The sequence below is a fragment of the Natator depressus genome, chromosome 12 (assembly GCF_965152275.1).
Source record: "Natator depressus isolate rNatDep1 chromosome 12, rNatDep2.hap1, whole genome shotgun sequence".
NCBI classification, from domain to species: domain Eukaryota; kingdom Metazoa; phylum Chordata; order Testudines; family Cheloniidae; genus Natator; species Natator depressus.
In genome coordinates this window covers 21331492-21356701 of record NC_134245.1, presented here as the reverse complement: position 1 = coordinate 21356701, position 25210 = coordinate 21331492, and the positions used below count along the sequence as shown (strand labels likewise).

At 39.2% G+C, this 25210-nt stretch overlaps 1 protein-coding gene across 2 annotated transcripts in view; it reads right to left on the bottom strand.

Moving 5' to 3' along the window:
* Positions 1-10346: 10346 nt before the first annotated feature.
* URI1 (URI1 prefoldin like chaperone) overlaps positions 10347-25210 on the bottom strand; it is a 56736-nt gene continuing 41872 nt past the window's right edge. The window contains exons 7-11 of one of the 2 annotated variants that reach the window (XM_074968694.1): positions 20309-20489; positions 17734-17851; positions 16055-16197; positions 13594-13846; positions 10347-11077 (exon numbers count right to left, since the gene is read on the bottom strand). In XM_074968694.1, coding sequence (XP_074824795.1) covers positions 10892-11077; positions 13594-13846; positions 16055-16197; positions 17734-17851; positions 20309-20489 — 881 coding nt within the window. In that variant the 3' untranslated portion in view covers positions 10347-10891. Of the gene's footprint in view, positions 11078-13593; positions 13847-16054; positions 16198-17589; positions 17852-20308; positions 20490-25210 lie in introns of both variants that reach the window. The other variant, XM_074968693.1, reaches the window with a different exon arrangement.

Below are 25210 nucleotides of genomic sequence, written 5' to 3'. Positions count from 1 at the left end.
CTCCAGTATAAATGGGAGCAGAATTGATTCAGTATCTACTGCTGCCAAACTGTATTTAGTCCAGAAAATTCAGTAACAGTTGGCTAGTAAAAGTTCTGCTAGTATGTGTAAAAGGTTCTGTATACTACTGGTCTGGCCCTGTGCCCATTGAACTTAATATGAGGTTTGCCACTGCTTCAATGGGAGCAGAAACAGACTCTTACTTTCCCCGTGTAAACTACGAAGGGCTCAGTCCTGCCACCCTAACTCCTGTGAGTAGCTCTTTACCTCAGAGGGACTGCTCACATGAGAAGAGGTCACAGGATCAGGTGCTTAGTTTGCACTGGGTGGGAATCAGGGCACAACTCCAGAGAGCTAGGATCGTGTACATCTCACCTCGTCTATAGAATTTTTCATTGCCAAGTACTTTAACGGTGCTATCACAGGGATTTATATAGCTAAAAACAAAGTTCCGCTAGCTTTTATACCAGAAAGTCTACAGCACCATTAAAGAGATCCACATGCAAGAGCAAGACGACAATCTAAAATCCTCCAAAGGATATTTTGTGTTAAGGCAGGGAGCCTCCAACAGCATATACTCTGTGCTTCTAACATTAGCGTATCACAGATAGAACACAATCTCTCTAGATGTAAGCATGCCTCAGCATCTTACTTCAAAAATGTAATGAGTAAAAAGTCCACATCTCTATGCTAGATTGCATTGTGAATTCCCTCTGCTTTGCACAGCAGAGACAGACCAACACTACTTTTCATCATTGCACAACACTTGAAGTGAGTTTCTTAAAATGAAAGCTTAGTAAGCCTAAAAATGTAGGATAATATGATTCATTTATAGATCTTGGATAATAGATGTGGTTTCTATTACTCTGTTACCACATCAAGGATTAATCCTGTTCCTGCAGGAAGAATACATTACCTTCCTCTTTATGAACCATTATCATAAAGCAGGATAAACAACAAACACCACCTATGATTAGCTATGTGGAGCAGTTCCCATTGATTTATAATGCTAAACATTGGAGGTTTGATCAAGCTGAAAGTCCCTTTTTGCTAATTTTATTTGAATGACATTCTCTTAACATATAAAGAACAACTCTGTTTTGTTTTGCTTATTTTAATGTTTTACAAGTTAAAGGGATCCTTCCCCATATTAGCTATAACAACCCCAAAATGGCATTTGCATTTTTATAACCTGGTTACTTAAAAGGGAAAGAGCAGAAGGAAAGACCCGGTGATAGTGTTCACTGCATGCTTTAATCCCAGCCTGAGCTTTCTATGCTTGAGAGCACCTTATGATGCTGTAACTAACCTCAAACCTGGAGCAGCAGGAGGGCAACAAACCTCAGAATACAGCAATGTCATGCTTTACAGGCATACTCCCTGCAACAGCATGAATGAAGAAAAAAACTGGTTGCCTAGGAAACACTCTAGTCTTGGTAATTATTACTGTAACTGTCTGCACACCCCACCTATAACAGAAATGAATAATAAATTATAATCACTGACTGGCAGCTTTCTGTTGTTGCTTTTGCTCAGCACTGCTACCTACTGGCATGCAAAATTAATTACATACAAACAGTAAGGGCCATCGTACAAATACACACACACACACACACTCTTATATGCTGTTTTCCCATCTTATTCTCAATGTGGTTCAAGTAAATTGCTCCTTCATCAGTAACGTAAAGATGGAAAGCACTGTGTGTCCATCTAAACAATGTAAAATATAGGAGAAAAATCTAAATGAACTTGTTCTATTCAAGTGAGATTTCATGTTACAGCAACTGGACAAAAACAAAAGAAATTACATTGGCTGCATAATAATATATATCTTAATGGCCAAATAAATGCTATTTAACAGTATAAAACAGGATACAGCTCAAAATGTCTATAAATAAAATACTGTCTGGTAGTTTTGATCAATTAAATTACATAATTAACAAAGATGCTCCATTTATCTTAGGTTGTCTAATTTGCAGTGCAGTGTTAAAGTACTTCTACTGGAAGACTAGTTTGTTTAGAAATTAGAACACTCATAGTGATTTACTGGGTTTGATTTAAAAGACACAGCGGGAGTTGGCAAAATTCACATATCATGGGGTTAATGTGGGTTAGAATGGAGCTATTTGTAATACAAAAATATTGCATACCAAATACGCACATCTGATTTCTTTTAATCCTAGCTCATCTTTTGCAACATAAATCACTTTCTTAAAATGAACAGCTAAAACAGCTGTTTTTAGGCACTATTGAAAGACACAAATCTGCTGCTTTAGATTCTCTAAGAAAGTAAAGTACTGATTGCAACTAGTCTTAAAATATAGATAATGAAATAAACCCAGTTGACCTCTAAATTCTTTTTACTTGGTTCCACCAACCCACATGAATGGTTATTCCTACTTTGGTTCTATCAGTTAGACAGGGGCAGCCAGTTGGCTTCCTAAATTTTCACAAGCCAGTTGCTTTGGTTTTTTTCACTGTATTCTTCAGCTCAGACACGTAGGGTATGTCTACACTGGAGCTGGGAGCAAGCCTCCCAGCCCAGGCAGACACACTCATGCTAGGGGGGCTCAAATTATTGTGCCAAAAATAGCAAAATGGACGTTTGGGCTCAGGTTCTGGAGCTTAGGGGGTTGAGTAGCCTCCGGACCTGAGATTCCGCCCATGCCAGAACGTCCACACTGCTATTTTTAGCACACCAGCTCCAGCCCCACTGTAGCATGTGTCTGTCTACCTGGCCCAGGAGACTTGCTCCCAGCTGCAGTGTAGAGTGTCTTTAGTCTGAGGGGTAAAACAGAAATGTCAAGTTACCCCAAATAACTGGCATCCTCTCTCCCTGGGCCTGTGGGGAAGGGGTAATACAATCAAAATGAATATTCTGCCTAGGTTCCTGCATATTCTAAGTGGCCTACCTGTATATATCCCTCCATTTTATTTTAGAACATTGAATATTATTATTAGAGCCTTTCTGTGGGGTGCAGGTCAACATCCACGCCTACCACTTAAAAAAACATTAGCTCACTACAGCCAAAGGGGGATTGGGGCTCCCAGTCCTACAGTTACTACTATGTTTTTAATCACATCACAGATGTCAAATTGGTTCCTGCATGGTAACACACTTACACCCACATGGGTGGAAACTGAATTGATATTCATGCATCCAATTCCTCCTGCAGATCTGCGCAGTTACTCTTTTTCTGCAATGGAAAGAAATAAGGTGCCTATGGTGGTGGCTTCGCAAAAAATCTGGGCTATCCTAGTTAACAGGTACCAATTTCATCCTTGCCATCACGCAAAAGCACCTGCCTAGGGTAACCCAGACTTGCAAATTTGGGACCAAACCTATAATTTGGAAGAACTGGCTGAGCAAGGGCATCATATGGGTTTCCCAGTTAGTCAAGGATGAGGGTTTTCTCTCTTTTCTAACACTAAAGCAACAACATGACCTCCCACCCTCAGCGAAGCAGCAATACCTACAACTAAAACACTTGCTAATGTTTGATCCGGATGCCCCAGGACTGCCAGAGGCCCCAAAACTACTGGGTACCTTGGAAATGCTTCGTAACCTCTCCAGACCCATGTCCACTATGTATGCTTATGCTAATGAAGAGGAACTCCACTGGTCTGGAGTTCTTTGTGAACGTGTGGGAAGGAGGTTTATTATGGCCGTTAAAAAATGGCAGAGCTTCTGTGGAGCGCCACAAAAAATTCTATTAAAATTGTAGTGGATGCCCCAGAGATTGTTCAAGATGGCGGCCTTGGCCTCTAATGTTTGTTGGGGGCTTGAACAAAGAGAATGGAACATTGATGCAAATCCTATGGGACTGTCCAACAGTCATGCAGCTGTAGAAAGAGGTGGGCACAAGAATGAAAAAATAGTGCTTGGCTTTAGCAACCAAATCTCAGCTGAAAAGTGTAGCTGAGATTGTATACCTGTAACACTGGGTTTAACTTCACTACAAAAACATTAGTTCTTGAGGGCCACATCAGTTACCAAACACAGCATTTGACAAAAATGGAGGAGTAGCCTTATGCCCAGAACAGAGCAGCGATATTCAGTCCTGCCTGAGTTAGCAGAGAAAGAAAGAATTTCTTGTTGACATAGAGATCAATTATATGAATTCCAAGATATTTGGACCCCATATCTTGATATATTTGCATAAAGAATGCTGAGATAGCTCATAAAGTGCCAGACTTCCATTCCTCTGGACCTCTGCTTTTTTTCCTCCCTCTTCCCCTCCCCCCACTTGTCAGTCACCGTCTTCCCCGTTTGCCTATTTGTGTATGTCATTTTATTTATTTATTGTTTCCCCCATACCAACATCTTATGTCTGTGTAATATTGTCTGGTTTTGTATTGTCTGGTTTCACAGCTTTGACAAGTTGTAAAGTTGTGTAATTGCATAATTTTATTGGATATCCTGTGACATGTGCGGCATTTGGTAACATATACAACTATAAGTCATTTACTTTTTTGCATTTTTTAGTGTTTGCTTCATAATGAAAATTAAACACACACAAAATAAAAGAAAAAGAAGAAATGTCAAGTAACCTCCAGCTTGGCTCTAAATTAATCATACAAGGAAAGGTATGTGTTTTAGTGGAAACAAGTCTCAGAAAAGATTTCAGAGTAACAATTACTCCACAACTCACACTGCCTCACCAGTCCAGTCTGACAGAATATCCATATACATGTGTTTTCTTTGAATTTTTCATTGTTATTCAAATTTTTCTGACAAACCTCTTGAAATTTTTTCTTTGTAAACATCTGAAATTGGAGCGGTGTTGTTTGTTTTGATTGGTCAGGTAGGCCACACATTATTGTTTCTGTTTCTGGATTGAATGAGCATACAAACAGTCCCAACCCAATTGCTTGTGAGTGAGGATTTACAATTCAGTTTCCTTCTGTGATTTTGTGCATGCGATTTTGAAATTCACCTTCTCTGAACAAATTTGTCAGGAAAACAGTGGGAAACTCTGAAATGTCTATGGAAGACCAACACAAAAAGGGTATGACTATGTCTGAAATTAAATCATTTGCAAATGGGCAAGTGATTTAGGAAACGTTAGCCACCCACTAAGTCACATGCAGCACCACATTGTGACTAAAACTGGTTTGTTAATCAATCAGAAGCCATGTAAATCAGAAACATCTACAGCTGCAACCCAAACAAGCTCACTGAGACCCTGTCTGGATTTGGAAAATGATGTATGTTTAACAGAAGTGCTGGTAAGTGTTTATCAACTCTGTTGGCAAGTGTGTTAGACATGTCAGTTAGCATGTTTTGAAACATTACTTAGCACCTACAGTAGATAAAGACATTGATATTTAAAATGTGTTAGCTTGTCATAGTCAGCCTTTGTGTCCTCCCTAGGCTAACCTAGGACCCTAGGTTGACCATGACCCACTACCGTGTTTGCAAACACTACAATCCTTGTCTGCACTAGGTGCCAGATGCTGCAAATTAACAAACTGGCTAAACACACCTCATTTGCTTAGCCAAGATAGAGTCTGAGAGTTAGTTTCATACCTAGTTTATGTCAGGGTACAGGACTTCTAGTGGTTAAAAGATGGCCTGTAGGGTGGAGGGGCAGGGTAAAGGTGACAGGAACACAAGATGGCTGCAACTTTCTGCCTGAAAATGGTTGGAATGCTGTAGTCTCTTATGTCTGGACTCCTAGAATGATCTCATCTGTTTTCTTTTCCCTCTCTCTATATGCACCCAGCTAGCCAGCTATCCTATGTCCCCCTCTTCATAAGACCTCAGCATGGCCACCTCACAATGCACTGAACTTACTCCCCAGTTTCAAGAACATGGGTAGATAGGCAATTCAGGAAAGCATATATATATATGCTTATATACGTATATATATCAGATACAACTCCAATTCTCCACTAGCACAAAGCTGCCTCATCCTCAGATAAGCTTTATTCTAAAAGTGTCACTTTGTGCCCATATCCTGCTCCCAACCTCCCATAACTATTCCCTTTGGCTGTCTCCCACACTATTTCCCCAAAAAGAAAAGGAGTACTAGTGGCACCTTAGAGACTAACCAATTTATTTGAGCATAAGCTTTCGTGAGCTACAGCTCACTTCATTGGATGCATTCAGTGGAAAATACAGTGTGTATGATAACACCCATTTTTTCATGTTCTGTGTGTATATAAATCTCCTCACTGTATTTTCCACTGAATGCATCCGATGAAGTGAGCTGTAGCTCACGAAAGCTTATGCTCAAATAAATTGGTTAGTCTCTAAGGTGCCACTAGTACTCCTTTTCTTTTTGCGAATACAGACTAACACGGCTGTTACTCTGAAACCTGTGACTATTTCCCCAATTGATGATATCCAAACTCTCCAAGGAAACAATGAGTAACAAATAAGCCCTTCTACCAATCAGTGGTGTTGTTCTGATAAGCTCCTTTAAAACATTTGCTACTCACCCACTCTTGGCCTTACTCAGCTACCTTTAACTGGCTTCTGACCTTTGTGTTCCCACAAGGTCATATGACTATGCCCACATTGGCACCTCTTCTTTTATATAGTCACTGAAAAAAACCAACAACTCACCAGCCAATCCCAATCAGCAGCAGCTGTTTTTGGTTTCTATTTAAGTCAGGGTTCCCTGACAAACACTCAGCACAGAGCATCTCATACTCTCTTCTTGCAGTAGAAAAAAAAAAGCAATCAAGAAATTAAAAATAAATAGATTAAACATTACCCTCAGTATTATTTAAGCGGAGAATAAAATCTCTGATGTTAGCAGAAAAGAAAAAGATGCTCCTACTGACAGATTAATTTAATATCAAAAAACTTGAAGGCATAGAAACATGGGCAATATGACTACAGGTAGGGAATATTTTCTCTACTCCCGGTCTTTAATAAAACATGTATTTCTGGTGGTCCCACACATCAAGTCTTCTGCTCCACTATCGCATATTTAATCCTTCACCCAGTGTAGCCCTTGAGACTCCCACATTTTTTTCTCTCTCTAAAACTTCTAGTCACATCTTCATGTAGGTATGTTTTTTGCATCTACATTTGAGAACAGGCTTCATGTGTGATACCATCATCATTACTATTACACAATCTATTGCTAAAGTCCACGTAAGGAGACCAGAGATACAGGAGCAACTGAACATGGGACACCCCTTGCACACATAAAACACATTGCAAGTTGCAAGAGGCACAGACATACATAAGCTCCAATGCAGAAAAGTACCCAAGTATGTGCTTAACTTTAAGCATTTGCTTAGGTCCATTTTTCTTCAGGAACCCATTGACTTCAATAGGACTTGAGCACACATTGAAGAGCATTCCTGAATAAGGATGCTTTTCTGAATGGGAGCTATAGTGCATTCCAACCAAGATGCACTTGTCCTATGTTGACTAGGGGAGTGGAGGAATATTTTTTAAGTGGTACAGAATAAAAACATGGAAAGAACTAACAGTGATTTTAAAGTGATCAAGGGGAGTTTGGCTTGCTTCAAAGTAACTAGGAGTGGTAAGTATTTAAGGAGGTATCTAAATAAATCTTTTAACAGGTCTCTCTCTCTCTCTCTCTCTTTCTTTCTTTCTAATTACCTGTCTAGTCATCTTGGATCTCAACCTTTCGATATCGAAAATAGGTATGCATGGAACTATATTTTACAGTTGCACTGTTCTGGTTACAAAATAGCTTCTACTTTTTTAGGACATAATTTAATTTTGTTTAGCCAAGAATTCATTAAAGAAGCTATAAATAATCTTCTTTAAATATTTAGCCATGCATTGAGGATGGACTGGCATTGATGGCTTATTTTAGTACTACAGCAATATGATTTTTTTTTTAAAAAGCATTTTAGCATGAACCAAGTTAATCATTAATACTTTCAATGTGATCCTCAGTATCATCTTAAAATGAGTCTGTTTTAAAACTTTTAGATTGCCCCCTCCCCTAAGGAAACCTGCAAGAGAAGCCAGGCAGGGAGAAAAATTACTCAATATTCCTTTTAATTCTTTTTCCAGAGAGGCAGGATTTTGCCCCTGCCTCCTGGGGAAAAGTGCTGTTTAGCCTTCAAGCTATGTGGATCTTTGGGAATCTGCCACAGCTCAGGGGAATATCTGCAAATGACCAATAACTCACACTCTGCCTCTTGGTCCCCGGTCAGCATGACTCCAAGTGTCAGCTCCTCAGTTGATGTAAATTGTTATAGTCCATTACTTTCAATGGAGCTGTGATAATTTACACCAGCTGAAGATCTGCCCCCAACATTTTCCTTATGGGCAGCAGCCATTGGATCACCCATTGAAGTGACTCATTCCCAGCAACATTGGCAGTGAGGACTATGCATGCCGCTGCAGCCTTCATCTTCCATGTAGCTCCTGGAATCCCACATAGACATCTACTTCAGAGATTCCAGAGGCCAGAAGGGACCATTGTGATCATCTAGTCTGACCAGTATAATACAGGCCATAGAACTTCCCCAAAATAATTCGTAAAGCAGAACTTGAAGAAAAACATCCAGTCTTGATTTAAAACCGGTCAGTGATGGAGAATCCACCACGACCTTGGGAAATAGTTCCAATGGTTAATTACTTTCACCATTAAAAATGTATGCTTTATTTGCAGTCTGAATTTGTCTAGCTTCAACTTCCAGCCATTGGATTGTGTTATACCTTTTTTCTGCTAGATTGAAGAGCCCATTATTAAATATTTGTTCCTCATGCAGATACTTAGAGACTGTAATCAGGTCACCCATTTTCTCTATTAACATAGGGCTCCTTGAGTCTGTCACTATAAGGCATGTTTTCTAATCCTTTAATCATTCTCATGGTTCTTCTTCTTCATCAACATCCTTCTTCAATTGTGGACACGATAACTGGAAACGTTATTCCAGCAGCAGTTACACCAGTGCCAAATATAGAGATTATTTTATCTCTTTATTTCTATTTGAGATTCCTGTTTATGCAACCCAGGATCGCATTAGCTCTTTTGGCCAGAGCGTCAACCTGGGAGCTCATATTCAGCTGATTATCTACCAGGACCCCCCAAATCTTTTTGTGAGTTACTGCTTTCCAGGATATAGTTCCCGGCCCCCCCAATCTTGGAAGTATGGCCTGCATTCTTTGTTCCTAGATGTATACATCTATATTTAGCCATATTAGAACACCTATTGTTTGCTTGTGCCCACTTTACCAAGCAATCCAGATCACTCTGAATTAGTGACCAGTCCTCTTCATTATTTACCGCTCCCCCAATTTTTGTGTCACCTGAAAACTTTATCACGGATGATTTTATGGTTACTGTTATGGTGGAGGCCCATACTGATTTAGGCACAAGATGGGATAAGAGTCCTCCTTCACCTTGGCACACTAAACATCTGGTGAGTAAAAGAGGTCAAAGGCACTGTTGTTGTTACTCACTTTGCTTGTATACACAGTTGCTCTTTGAACATGATCATACATTTTCTTTGTTACTTAAACACTTGCAAAAACAACTGTTTGCAATCTAGGTGAGCTGTCGGGTTGGTTCTGGGCAGTTTTAGCAAGGAAGTTGCATTTTAAAGCCAACTTAAAGATAAATAATGAGTTTTTTAATTAAAGAAAATGTAGGGACAAATTTAAGTTTAAAACCAGGAAGAGATGTCTCCAATCCCCCAAACTGCCTTCCTGGGTGTGGCAGTGGACAGTTTACACCACAGGACCAGAGACAAACCCGAGAGCGCAGGCTGCAAGAGCTGGCTAGATCCTGGCCCAAAATACTTTTCTGGGAGTAGTGTTAGGAGACTTGCTGTCCAAATGAGATGGCCAAGGCCTGGAAAGCCAGATGCTGGTGGGAACAAGAACTGTGCAAGGTGGTAGAAGGAATGTCACCTGGGTAACCACATGGTTAAAGCCACAGAACCCTGGGCTGGAGACCAATCATGTCTATCTGCTGCTTCAAGACATTTTGCCTCAGTTCTCAGCGCCTTAGTCCTGTTAAGTTTTGAAATAAAATTGCAGCCATCAAGACATTTAGCAGCCACCCTCTCTGGGCATTTCCACGACAATTAAAATATTATCTGAATATATAAAAACGGGGGATTCTGTAACCATAGTCTGGGTCTATGCTCCTCTCCCTATGTGCATGTAATTGCCACTGAAATGAATGGGTGTTTGCTACACAAAGGGGAAGAGAACAGACTGTGTGTCTATGCAATAGTGAGGCGTTTCAAAGAAGAAACTCTTTCCACATTTTCAGTTCTTAATAAATCAACAAAAAAACAAAAACAAAATTCACAGCTTTGTTTTTACTTGAAAAGTTTAATTTTACAAAATACCATTTTCCATGAAAGAAACTTCCCTTCAATGTACATGAACACAGCATTCTGTTTTAGAGATCTGTACAGTAAGATATCAGAGAGGTTCAATAGAAGGAAAAAAACCTGAATTTTAGCAGGTACCTACAACAATGTGGATACAAGAGTGTCTTAAAATGCTAAAGCAAGTAATGAAATATAATTGTTGAATCAATTTGAAATTTGAAAAGTTTCTTTAAAACTGTCCAGATGGTAAGTAGGACATCACAGCTGGTACAAAACTGCCTGTATATTTAGGTTTAAACATAAAACCAATGGCATATGAAGAGAAATCTTTGAAAAATAATTCCAAGTGCTGTTATCATAAGGCAAACATATACAAAGGTGCTGACCACATACAGGGAAATTGACAAAATAAACTGAATATTGAAGTGTTCAAACATTCTTTTTTTTTAAATATCACCAATAGAGGTCTATTAAGATAAACAATGCCAAATTAACATAAGATACCTTTTTACTAACTAGGCGTAATGCACATAGTTTTACATAATCTCAACAAATGTGAAACTAAGCGTTAATATTCAAACTTTCAATGTGTAGGCAGCAGGGCCTAGTTTGTCTGTTGCATTCTGGCAGCTTTGAATTTTGAAATCCTCTTTGTAGTTTCTTCTGATGCCTCAGACAGAACTTCCTCTGATTTTCGCTCCGGAATGGTAGGCAGGACAGGGTGAGCAATGCTTGGGTGTGGTATTAAGGGAGACAAAGGCTCTTTTTCTATAACAGTTCCAGAAAAAGCCTACAAGAGAAAAGAAAACTCAGAATGAGCTAATAAAATGCAGATGTGAAGCTTTGCCCATAAGGTCATTACCCTATATTAGCCTTATTAGGATAGTTATTTCTTTTAATCAAAAGTAAAGAAATATCTTTAAATCAATGGTAGTTCCTTGAATAAGTAACCAAATTGTAATTAACCTCAAAATATAGCTTGTTCAAAGAAATCTGAATGAAAGATAGTGTTTTAAAAGTTCTACTTAATCACATTCCTAACTGCATAAATGATCTGAAAAAATTGCTTCCCACTGATACATGTTCAAGAAAATAAAATAGATGATGCAACAGGCAATTTCATCTTGGATAACAAATGGGAAAAATTTGCAGATTTTAGGTCTGTCAGCATTTCCGATCATACGTCATATTTTCATGGCTTAATATCGTGGCCTTTTCTAATTACATCAAGATGGCACCTAGAATACAAGTTTACCTATATTTTGTTGGTTTTTATTTTTTCTTTCTTACCAAAAATGATCAAAAATTGGTCAAGGCAGTTTAAACTTAAGAGAGCAACAAATGATTTCCAATTCTTTTCTTCCTTTATAAATTCCAACTAAAACCATACGTGCTTAGTATTTTAAAATTACAATTTCCATTATAGCTTTTTTGCTACATAAAGAAAAAACAAACAGCCAGGATAGTTACAATTTGAAAAGCAGCTAATAAAAATCTCTTTTTCATAAATGCTTTTAGTATCAGCCATGGGCTTACAGTATGCATAACACTCTGCTTATGCAATATAAAATACAACATTTTCAAAAAGTCACAATATTATGTGCCAAAAATTAAAAATGGTTCAGGGCGTTTCAGAAAAAAGGTACACTAATTTACACCCAAGATTTGATCATTATATTGGGTGGGAGGGAATAGATACCAGATTTATTAAATCTGCTCTTTTAAGAGTTACTCAGTTGCCAAGGAAAACACAGCAAAACAAAATAGTCACTCTTCTTGCAGGACCTGCAAAAAAGTAAATGTTTTTTGTGCTGTACTCCAACAGCTAAACTAAGCCCAAAGCTGTGCCTGTTTTGCTGATTTGTTCAATAACACCAGTGTCATTTTTATAAAAAGGTAAATAAAATATAGCCATTGATGTTCTGCTGCATTAGGAAAAAAGAAAAAAAATCAGCACATGGCAAATGTTGCCAGAAAAATAATATACTTCAAATAACCACAAAAACAACTGAAAGCAAAACAACAATTTTTTTTTTTTTTAAAAAGTGAACGTCCCTTTCATTTTGACTGGAGCATTTTGCTCTGTGTGATATAATTACATAAAAAATACAGAGATACTATAGATACATGCCCTATTCAGAGAATGGATTGATATAGGAATGATTTATTATGGTTTTACAGTGACCAAAAGTGTACTAGATGCTCAACATACAGAAGATACAGCCTCAGCCCCAAAAAGATTACCATCTATAGGGCTAACCCCGCAAAAGAATCCATGCCAGCAGATCCTTACGTCCCCACTGAATATCTTTAAAGTCAATGGGACTCCATGCAGGCATAAGGGCTGCCACATGGATCCCTCAGCAGCATTAGGGTCTAAACAAATACAACAAAGTGGATAGAAAGAAAAACAAAAGGGGCAGGAGGGTTACAACAACAGGACCATGTGGCTGTTTACAGAGTAAAGCATGCAATAGGTCTTCTATGAGTCTACTTTTTCTTAAAAATAACTATGTTTCCAGAAGAAACCATTTCCCTTTGAAGAGGCCTTCTGTCCACAGAACTTCTGAAAATTCAATGTAACCTAACTTTTAAAAAATTGCTGTAATTTTCCATAACAAAAACAGAGGTAAAATATTAATCCCATATGCATAGCATAGCAGCAGCCACATCTCATTTCTGAACATTTTCAATGGTTTTTGCAGCACATGCACCAGTGACGTACAATCTCTTTCATTTATGATAAGAAATTACCCAAGACTTTCCAAAGTCTTGGAAATATATTTGGTTCGGCTCTTCGATGGCATCTTGCCTGAAAGAGCAGGTTCTTCTTAAAGGCCGGAATGCCAAAAGTTGTGCTCTATGTCCACTGGACAACCTCCTCCTGTCATGGGACTCCGTAAACACTCTGAGGAGCCCAATGACACCATTTATTTTAAAATATAAAATAAGCCCTGGAGGTTCTCCATAATTGATGTGTTAATACATTAAGAGCCTACAGTATACACGAAATCGCCTTCCCTCCCTCCGATTAGCAATTAGTGCTCAGTGGAAGGGATACTGTCTATTGCTACACAAAAGTGGCAAATAGTCAGCTCAGCTGGCTATCCCACAATGAGAGGAAAAGGATAAGTGCAGGGAGAAGAACGGTTCTCCTGGCAATCTCTCCCCAAAGATGAGAGAGGTAGGGAGAGCTGGAAAATTAGTTAAAAAGAAATTAAACAAACTGATGGTAGAGGCAACTACACTATCCAACATTTTCCTTTTTATCCATGCCAACAATCAATAATTAATCAAAAAATGTACCTCAAATGTCCCTGATAAGGTTGAAAGTTTTTTCGGAAGATGCTCCTGCCCCTCTTCCTCCTCCAAGATCCCTTCACTGTTGTCACTGTAAGTAGCTTCATCATAGCTAATACTCCTCAGAACTCCTCGTCTGTCATCAAACTCAGCAGCACTGCTCTCACTGGTATCACTACAAACACTGTTCTCTCTGCTTCGAGACTTCAAAATTGATTTACGAGGGACATATTCTCCATTCACAACATCAACAAAGACTCTATAAAGGAAAATGTTAGCTTTAATAAACTATTTCAGGATCAGATGACAAATTTACAGTTATCTCACTTTGTCTTTTGTACAAATTAATTACAATTTGCATTTCTAACTTTTCAACTGCTGTATTACAATACTGTACCTTTAAAAGATACAATAAAGCATTTTCTTTACTAATGAACATGGAGTAATTCTGCAAGCCAAACACTGTCATGCCTCTGTTAAAGGATTAGCTGGTATACTCCCCTTTTTGAAGAATGTGTATAGCTCTTAGACACTTGACAGAACAGCCTGATTTGCAAAATGTAAAGAAACATTATAGTCACAAGATGATTTTGAGGGTTTAATTTCTAGAAACCAAACAGAATGTTGTGATAACAGAAGGTTTTCTAGTGTGAAATCTTTTTCAGATGTAGAATATAAAAACAAGTGCTTGAAACATTTACTCGCACAGGACAAGGAAGTTTTCCCAGGCAAGTGCCATAATTTTCTTCAGCATCTACACTTTCGCTAAAAATAAAATAAGTTTTTAGTTCATAGGGTTCTGAAGAAACTTTCCAAAAATGAACAGTGTGAACTGTCAGAGAGTCCACTTCCTGAGTCTACAGATACTGTTCCCATCCCTCTGTTGCTGCTCATAGCTTTCCCAAACTGTAATGATGATTGACTAGCATCAGTTAATTTCCACTGCTGCTCTTAGAAACCCTATGGGTAGCTATAAAACCAAGGAGAATCAGGACAACTTAGTACTGCTGCAGCTTGCCAGAGGAAGAGGTAGGTACTAGAACTATTCACTGGGGAGCAGAATTCAAAAACAGGTGAGGTACCTTAGGACACACCTCAACAATACTACCTCACAGCAGCTGGGGGATCTGGGAAAAAGTAGTCAGCTATGGGGTTTAATAGTGCAGCACTGAAATCAATTAAAGCTTTACCACTGACTTAAGTGGGAGCAGAAGCAGGATCATAGAAAAAAAAAAAAGTACAACAGCTCCCTTTCAGCAGCTCGAAAGTGGGATTTTTTTGTTTGCTTCTCAAGGGTTTCACATTTTCTATTCACTTACTAGCCTAAGACTACAAAACATACCAATCCTTATCAGGGTTCAAAGACAGCACCATGAATCCCTAAACCTTCTCTTGTCCCAGCAGTTGTACAGCTGTGGGGGTGGGCTGGACTTTTCACCTAGATGTTGCCTCTGAACAGATTTTCAAAGGTATTTAGGCATGTGAAGATGTAGAAAGGTGCCAAGTAGGTACCTAGAGGCTTTTGAAAATTCTAACTCTCACTGATTGCAACAGATCTAGGTGCTTTTGAAAACCCAACAGGTGCCTGTCTGCATCTTTAGACACCTAAATACCTTTAAAAATCTGGCCCCCTGTCTCGATCTTACTTTTGTCCTTTGTGCAATCCTTTAGCTATCAGAATTCTGGTCAATTTTTCTTGCCCTTTGAAGGAGGGGAAGGAGTGAATGGATAGGGAGTGAACAGAGAACGGTGTGTGTCTGTGAGCAGATGGGGAAGAGAAAGACTGGAATTAAAAGTCGGAAAAGATGGAAAAGGAGAAAAAGAGATTTTGTAGGGAGAGAAGAAATGAGAAAGAGAATATACCAGAGAGGAAGTAAAGCACATGCTGAAAGGAACATGCTCAGCTGGAGGGAGAGTAAGAAAACAGGAAGGAGACAATAACTCAGACAGATACGTCAAGGGAAAGAAACAATGGAGTGAAGCTAGAAAGAGAAAGAAGGCATAATGTGATGGACATGATCAGTTATATTTAAAAAATATTTAACAGGAAGTTGATTGACAATATGTTTAATTAAACAATTTGCAATGAGCCATTTCATTCCTTTAAGTTGCAGAAGATATGGCATGAAGCAGTGGGATAAATTTTAAAAGCACCGCTAAAAGGAATTATGATCGGCTCTTAGTTTGAGAAAATGTAACTCTCAGCAAAGCAGCATGCAATAGCTATGAAGTGTGGCAGTTTAAACGTGTGACAACCATGCAGGAGACACAAAAGTGTTCATTTCTTAAGATGTACACCCAGTTCCAAATGCTTCTTTTGGGAGACACTGGGCAGCTCCTTTTTGGGGTAAGATTTCAAAGTTGCTGCAGGATGCTTCAAAAAGGATACCCTTGAACATAAAAGAAGGCCTTACTTTTTGAGCGTGCTATGAGAAAAGCAGGGCAGCCATCACTATACATTACATACCGGTAAATGTCTGCTGGTGTTTTGATGTTAGGCAGTTCTGGAGCCAAGTGTCCATTGCCATTGCTATTCTTCCTTTTACGTTTGGCCTCTTCTTTCTTTTCACTAAATTTCAAAGTAGTATTTTTTCCTGTGTTTATTCTTACCTGAAAATTAAAACACAAATTGGTCTAGAGTATAAAAATCAAGCAATCACGAGGGAATGGATCAAGTCAGTTCATGAATTCTTCATATCCAAGCAGCTGGGGGGCTACAGCTAAACAACAAAATGTATTGACAGTGACATTCTCAGTACTCACTGTCTCAATATTATGAGCAAAATTCATATGCATTAGCACTTAGTGTCAAGAAATAGCTTCTTGCACCAGGATTGGGTAAGCATAAACAACCTGATTATACATCAAACCATACATCCTAAACTATTAACTCCATTAACCATTAAGAGCTTAGTTTCCCCTGAATGCAATGTTTCTCTTGAATATAAAAGGCATTTTTAGAACACTTGGACCAGGGATGCTACCTTTTAGAAATATATGACAGTGTGTGAACTTTAATATCACTTTTTGGTATCATTTTTGAGAATTCATGACTGAACTGGGAGATTTCAAAACACAGAGCAGCAAAAGAAACCTTCTGAAATAAAAAGCCAAATTAAACTTTGTCTATAGTCAAGGTCCCAAATACAAGACATGCCATGGCACTCATTGTCAAGGTTTCACATGAATGTTTGACACAACATGTTGAATTCTGCGACGGCTTTTACATTTTACAATACTGCATGTCTAAAATAAATATAAAATGCATTTTCAGAAAAAAAAATTGATTCTAGGGCTGTAAGTAGCTCAAACAGTTAGAATTCTCCTGTAGTAACATTTTAGATGTGCTGTTAGGAGTACAATCTATGGTTAGAGTCCAATGACAGATAAACTGGTAGCTACTATTGTTTCTGTCACATGAGAAAATCCTAGATATTAAAGATGTAAAAGACCTATTAGGACATCTAGTGCACTCCCACCCCTAACCCCACCAAAGCAGTATATCTGTTAGTGTTTTGTCCATTACTTTTTAATCTCCCAAGGGATGGGATCTTCCACCATTTCCCTTGAGACATTGTTCCCAATTTTAATGTAGACAGATTTCTGACTTATTTCTTCATGAGTCTTCATTTCACACTGGCTTTAGCATTTAACGTCAGCTCTGGCAGGCTGGATGACTCCCTCAAGAATACATCACTGCTGCCTCTTCCTTTGACTATACGAGTTGCTCTAGATAACACATCACTCACTCTCCCCAGAGGATAAGGATGCTGCTTTCGTTGTGGTCCCTGCCTCTTTAAACCTAGTAAACAAGGAACTGGCTTCAGCTCTGAACTCTGACACCATCTTACCCATGTGAGGTAGGTCCTTTTTCTGACTCATTAAAGCAATCGTATACTTTATTGTCTGGCGCTATGGGGTACGCTATTTTCAATAAAGCATGTAGTATACAGACTATCTACATTATATGGAGATAAATACATTAAAAGTAATAGTACAAACCCTTTTAGGTTCAACAGTATGAGAGAAAAATATAGTTGGTACAAAATGATCAACTGCTAAATCATCTTCATCATCACTGTGATAATGACTTGGGCCATTAACTTGACCACTGAACAATTCTGAATTTGTTACTTCTTTCTGTACATTGTCCTGAGTAGTAGAGTCTTCCACTCTGTGTACCACATTCAGATCTGTCTTATCTTCTTTCTCCTCTTCAGAGGAGGTTGTATCTTCTCCATTTGCCTCAGTTGTATCAGGTGTCCTATAAAAGGCAAAAAAATACTTAAGGAAAGAAAACTAATCAATACATATCATAACCTAACAAGATAACTTACAGAACAACATACGAAGCCACTGAATAATTTCCTTTACTTATGAGATGAGATTTTCTGGCAGAGACTAGGGAAGAACAATATCATGCATGATATAATTCTTTTTTAAGGGCCAGACTGTGGAGCCCTTACTCATAATGGAACCACTTCAATAACGAAATGCTTACCAATACAAACAAGAGAGCCACAATCTGGTCCTAAGTCATAATTTTTGCTTTAGGACCAAAACTGCTCTAAGGATGGTCATTCACAATTAAAAAAGTTGTTTACTGAAGAGTTGTACACAACAGGTCAGAAATGCGAAAGGTCCAACTATAATACTAGCTTACCCATCTTGTACACTTTGGGCTGGAGTCTCTCTTGCAACCAAGCTCTAATCAGTGCAAGAGACAGATTAGGGCGTCAGGCAGCTGGTTACAGCTCCGTGATCAAGGGCCTTTCTGCAGTAGCCCCAGGGCCAGTGAAAGCAGCTACAGGGCTGCTCTAGCTCACACCCTGGCACAGGGTCTCAAATGGCCCCTATGCCACTGGAGGATGGGAGTAGTGCAACTCTACTCTGCAATCCTCCAACCTCCTTTCCACATTGTGCCCTCTATGACGGGCATGGGAGGGAGGCAGTAGTCACAGGAGCTGCCTCTGTCATTGGGTAGTTTCCCTATGCCAGGAGAATGAGGGGATTCCTTCTTGGACATTTACAGACAGATTCCAGCTCCTCTGTACCACTCAGGGGCTGGATTCCAGTAGAAAATCTGGCCCTTTATGTTCCAACCTTCTTCACTCACCCTCATAATTAGAGTCCAATTCTTTTAGTTATCTATCTATCTATCTATCTATCTGGGTGTTTATAGGCTCCATAACTGTATAATCCTAACTCCTCACAAACGTTAATTAGTTTACTCTCACGATACACTTGAGGTAAGGAAGTTTTATCGTCCCCATTTCAATGATAGGGAACGGAGGTATACAGAAATTAAATACATCCCGATCACACAGAAAGTCTGTGTCAGTCAGGCTCTGTACAAAGAAAAGGAGGACTTGTGGCACCATACAGACTAACAAATGTATTTGAGCATAAGCTTTTGTGAGCTACAGCTCACTTCATCGGATGCATTCAGTGGAAAATACAGTGGGGAGATTTATATACACAGAGAACATGAAACAATGGGTGTTACCATACACACTGTAACGAGAGTGATCAGGTAAGGTGAGTTATTACCAGCAGGAGAGTGAGGGCGGGAGGCGGGGAACCTTTTGTAGTGATAATCAAGGTGGGCCATTTCCAGCAGTTGACAAGCATGTCTGAGGAAGGGGGGAGGGGAATAAACATGGGGAAATAGTTTTACTTTGTGTAATGACACATCCATTCCCAGTCTTTATTCAAGCCTAAGTTAATTGTATCCAGTTTGCAAATTAATTCCAATTCAGCCGTCTCTCGTTGGAGTCTGTTTTTGAAGTTTTTTTTGTTGAAGAATTACAACTTTTAGGTCTGTAATCGAGTGACCAAAGAGACTGAAGTGTTCTCCGACTGGTTTTTGAATGTTATAATTCTTGCCATCTGATCCTGAGAGAGCAACTTCACTTTTTAACTCCTGAAAGAGCAACTTACAACTTAACCCTCTCTGGGCCAGAGGGAGAGACGCTAAGCCTCCCTCTGTATCACTCAGCCTACTACCACCGAGGGTTCATACACTAAATATAAAAATCCTTCCCAGAATCAGAGAGAGAAACACTAAGTTCTCCTCTTACGGTCAGTTTTGCTACAGCTGAGAATGTATGTACCTAGGCTTTTTCAGTTTGGAGCGGAGTGGCCCACCTTGATTATCACTACAAAAGGTTCCCCACCCCCACCCCCCCACCCTCCTGCTGGTAATAATTCACCTTACCTGATCACTCTCGTTACAGTGTGTATGGTAACACCCATTGTTTCATGTTCTCTGTGTATATAAATCTCTCCACTGTATTTTCCACTGAATGCATCCGATGAAGTGAGCTGTAGCTCACAAAAGCTTATGCTCAAATACATTTGTTAGTCTCTAAGGTGCCACAAGTATGCCTTTATTTTGCGGATACAGACTAATATGGCTGCTACTCTGAGGCTCTGTACAGAGATCTTCCTTTATTATGAGCAGCTTATTTTAAGTTTCACATTGTATTTATTTTTGTGAATTTTAAGGTATTAAAAAGTATGCAGAGTTCTGAATGGATGTTTTTAGGATTTTCTCAGTTTATAATGGAAACAAAATCAACAACCATTCACTTTTAAACATGCAGTAATGCTCCTCAACCATCACTGATTTAAGCAAATCAACTGCAAAAAGCACCTATTTGTTCATACTAGTAAGGATTTTAATTACATCTTTCATCCCAAACTTGCAACAGTAATATACCTGTCAAATTCACCCAGCATCTCTTCTCGTCTCTCAAGCTCTTCCAGTCGGGCCCACAGTTCCTCCTCAGATTGGGAACAGCCCTTGGACTTTGTATCCGTCCCATTTTCTTGAAACTGTACCTCAAAAACATCTGACACTTTTGGCTTTGAATGAGGCTTGTGAGCAGTTCTGCGTTTTCCTGTGCAAAATAAATAAATGGTATTTAGCCAAAACATGTTCCATTTCAAATTACTGCTGAATTGTTTAAGTAATACTGTCAGTGAACCAGAACATTGTCACAGGATAATGCTACGGCAAAACAGAAACACTGATACTTCTATTACAGTGGTTTGGTACCTCTCATTTGATTTAATCATTTCCTCTAGCGGTGCACTAGTGTGACAGTTGCTCACTGTGCCATTAATTGGGGAAACAAACCTTCTTTGTGCGTTGGCTCACTTGGGACCATCTATCTATACAAGTAGATGTTTTTTAAATTTATGAAGTACAGCAATGTTACCTGAAAATTAGAGATGATTTACAGGACAAAGTGGGAAATGTAGCAGGAGCCCATGGTATCTGCACATCCCACTTCACGAAAAACCTTTCACCTATGTCTGAGGACTTCAATAGCTCAGACACAGGTGAGAGGTTTTTCGCAGGAGTGGTGGGTGAAATTCTGCGGCCTGCGTTGTGCAGGAGGTCAGACTAGATGATCATAATGGTCCCTTCTGACATAAATATCTATGAATCTATGAATTATGAATTCACTTCACCCAACAACAAAAAGCCATTTTAGCTTAGTTTTCTAATAACAAAAATAAAACATTTAAAGCTTCAGAAGTGGCTAGAGAAATTTGCTCCTCAGTGAACAGCAGCCACAGACAGTCACTGTGGTCATTTAAATGTTTCATAATCTGTTCAAATGGTAAACACATTTGTTTCCAGACTCATAGACCTTAAGACCAGAAGGGACCATCATGATCATCTAGTCTGACCTCCTGCACATGGCAGGCCACAGAACCTCACCCAACCACTCCTGCAATAGGTCCATAGCCCCTGGCTGAGTTACTGAAGTCCTCAAAACTTGATTCAAAGATTTCAAGTTACAGAGAATCCACCATTTGCTCTAGTTAACACCAGCAAGGGAGCCATGCGGCAGAGAAAGGTGAAAAAATCCCAGGGTCTCTGCCAATCTGCCCTGGAAGAAAATTCCTTCCTGACCTCATATATGGTGATCAGTTAGACCCTGAGCATGTGGGTGAGACCCACCAGCCAGACATCTAGGCAAGAATTCTCTGTAGTAACTCAGAGCTGTCCCATCTAGCATCCTATTTCTAGCCATTAGAGAGATTTGCTAAATAGCAGACATGGATGGGCCATATGCCATTGTCAGCAATTTCATCATATCATCCCCTCCATAAACTTAGGATTTTTTAAACAAGTAAGGTTTTTTGCTCCCACTACACCTTTTGGAAGACTATTCCAGAACTTCATTCTTCTGATGGTCAGAAACCTTCATCTAATTTCAAGCCTAAACTTGTTGATGGCCAGTTTATATCCCTTTGTTCTTGTGTCAACATTGGCGCTTAACTTAAATAACTCCTCTCCCTCCCTAGTATTCATCCCTCTCATGTATTTATAGAGAGCAATCATCTCTCCCCTCAGCCTTTGTTTTGTTAGGCTAAACAAGCCAAGCTCCTTAAGTCTCCCCTCGTAGGACAGGTTCTACATTCCTCTGATCCTCTTAGCAGCCCTTCTCTGCACCCACTCCAGTGTGAATTCATCTTTCTTAAAGATGGGAGACCCGAACTGCACACAGTATTCCAGATGAGGTCTGACCAGTGACATGTACATTAGTAATAAAAATTCCGTATTGCAACTGAAAATACCTTGCCTAATGCATCCTAGGATTGTCGTAGCCTTTTTCAGGGTTGCATCACACTAGTGGCCCATAGTCATCCTGTGATTGACCAATATACCTAGGTCTGTCTCCTCCTCTGCTGCTTCCAACTGTTAAATCTCCAGCTTATAGCAACCACTCTTGTTGTTAGTCCCACTTTGCACTATTAAATTTCACCCTATTTCTATTATTCCAGTTTTCAAGATTGTCCAAACCTTCTTATATGATGTTCTCGTCCTCCTCCATATTGGCAGTACCTCCCAATTTTAGGTCATCCACAAATTTTTTCAGTGCACTCCCACTTTCTGTGCCTAGGTCATTATTGAAAAAGTTAAATAAAATTGGTCCTAAGACTGATCCTTGAGGAACTCCAATAGTAACCTCCCTCCAGCCTGACAGTTCACCTTTCTGTATGACCCACTTTAGTCTCCGCTTTGATCAGTTCCTTACCCACCTTTCAATTCTTGTATTAATCCCCATCTCCTCCAATTTAACTAAATTTCCCATGTGGAACTGTATCAACTGTTTTACTGAAATCCAGACAGAATATATCTACTGCACTTCTTTTGTCTAGAAAATCAGTTATCTTCTCAAAGAAAGAGATCAGGTAGGGCTGCCATGATCTACCTTTTCTAAAACGATGTTGTATTTCATACCAATTACTGTTTAGCTCCATGTCTTTACACTCTCCTTCAAAATTTGTTCCAAGACCTTGCATACAACTGAGGTCAAACTAACAGGCCTGTAGTTTCCCAGATCACTTTTTTCCTTTCTTAAATATAGGTACTATATTTGAAATTCTCCAGTCATAGGGTACAAGCTTTGAGTTTATGGATTCATTAAAAATCCTTGCTACTGGGATCACAATTTCATGTGCCAGTTCCTTTAATATTCTTGGAGGAAGATTATCTGGGCACCCTGTTTTGGTCCCTGTGACAGAGTGCAGGGAGAGAGTAGGTGAACCTGCACTTTGGTCACTTAGATGCTAAATAGTGCCCTAGAAGAAGCTGATTGGGGGTAATTAGCTAATCAGGCTGATGGGCTAAGAACTCAATTGGCCCAATCAGCCCAGAGATGATAAAAGAGGCACAGGAAGGAAGTGCAGAGGGGAGAGAGGGAGGAACAGGGCTAGTAGAATCTAGTCATACAGAGGCCTCAGATAGGGAGACCTCTGTTCCCGTCAAGTCCTGCTGAAAGGGCCTAAAGCTCAGCAAATATTGTAAATATGTGGGAGCGCAGGAGACTGTGGTGATATTGGTGAAGGGAAACTGAAATAAAGTTTCACTGAGAACACACCCAGTGGAGTCCATGCGGTTTCTGGAGGGAAGAGGCTGGGGTGGAGTTGGGCCCCTGTTACAGTCCCATTAAGCTGTCAGAGTTTGGCTTCCACCCTGAATGTGGTAATTTCTACTTCCATAGCCTCATTCCCATCAGTCACCTTGCCAGTGCCCCTATGCTCTTCATTATCTTTATTAAAAACTGAGACAAGTATTCGTTTAGGTGTTGGATATCTAGATTATCTTTATTTCCACTCCATCCTCTGTGTTTAGTGGTCTCTCTTCTTTTTTCCTTGTTTTCTTTTTATTTATATGGCCAACGATTTTTTTTTACTTTTGGTTTTAATTTCCTTTGCAAGGTCCAGCTCTGCTTGGCTTTTGGCAATTCTCACTTTATTCTTACACTTCCACACCTCAAAGAGGTAGCTTTTCATGCTGATCCACCCCTTCTTCCTTTCCTTGTGGGCTTTCTGCTTTCTCTTAATAACCTGTTTGAGATGCTTGTTCATCCAGTATTGGTTGCAACTGTTCCTTATGAGCTTTTTCCCCTTGCTCAGGATGCAGGCTCCAGATACTTTAAGTCAAAGTTGCAGAAACTAATTCCAAACCTCCTTCACATTCTGATCCTTGAGTTCCTCGGTCCAGTCAACTTCCCTAATTCCCTTAATTTTGTTTTAAGTTTACCAGTGAAAATCAAGGACTCTAGTTGCAGTGAACGTATCTTACTATTTGTTTGGATAGTGCCTTGCACATTATGAGCAGTACCATAGCAAAAATGATCCCAGTGCCTCAGTTCCTTATCAGTAAAATGAGGATTGCACTATTTCCTTTCTTCTACCCTTTGTCTGGTCTTACGTATTGAGATTGTAAACTTTCCAGGACAAGGTCGGTCTCTTACTAGGTGTTTGTAAGAGCCTAGCACAGTGGAGCTGTGGCCTCTAGATGATACTGCAATGCAAATATAATCAATAGTAAAAAAAAAAAATTAATAATTAAAAAAAAAAAGATAAACCCCTTTTTTAATGGAAAATCCAAAAGCTTTAAAGCATTTGAGAGCAGCCACAGAAACTTGCTGAGAGCCTCCCTCTTCATGAGTTTATTCCTGAAGCCACTTTTAAAGCATTAAGAACTTTTTTGGTTAAAAGGTATCGCTGCTCAAATGTGGTAGTTCGTATTTTAGCAACTAGATATCAAAGTCTCAGAAGCAACTATAGAAAACAAATTCAAAATAGTGCCTGAAAGTAGCATGTTAGGATGTTAGCCAAAGTGCTTTTAAGTAGACAACACTAGACAGCATACCATTAACAAAAGGCTGAATTCAATTTTTACCGAGACTTAAATATAAAACTGTGGTAAGCTATCAAGCAATAAGAATGGCTTACCCAGATTTCATTTGATATAATAGAAGATTAACAAATAAAAATAAAAGAAGTAAATAAAATTAACAAATAAATATTGCTTTTTGTAAATAAAATTTGAAAGGACTGTTTTGCAATATATTTCAATTTCATTTTTAGGTTTTCCTCTTGATATTTGATTTGCTTATGTTACCCTTCAGTACCAACAACTTGGCTACTCAAAGATAATTCAAGATATCTTGAAAACTGGAGTTTCTCAAGCGTGCCAGTATTTTGCACTTCTTACTTTGGCAATAATGCCCTGAGTAAGGAAAGCACAACAGGGCACAATAAACTCACACAGCGACCAAAAGTAGTACAGAGAAGACTGGAGAGATAATGA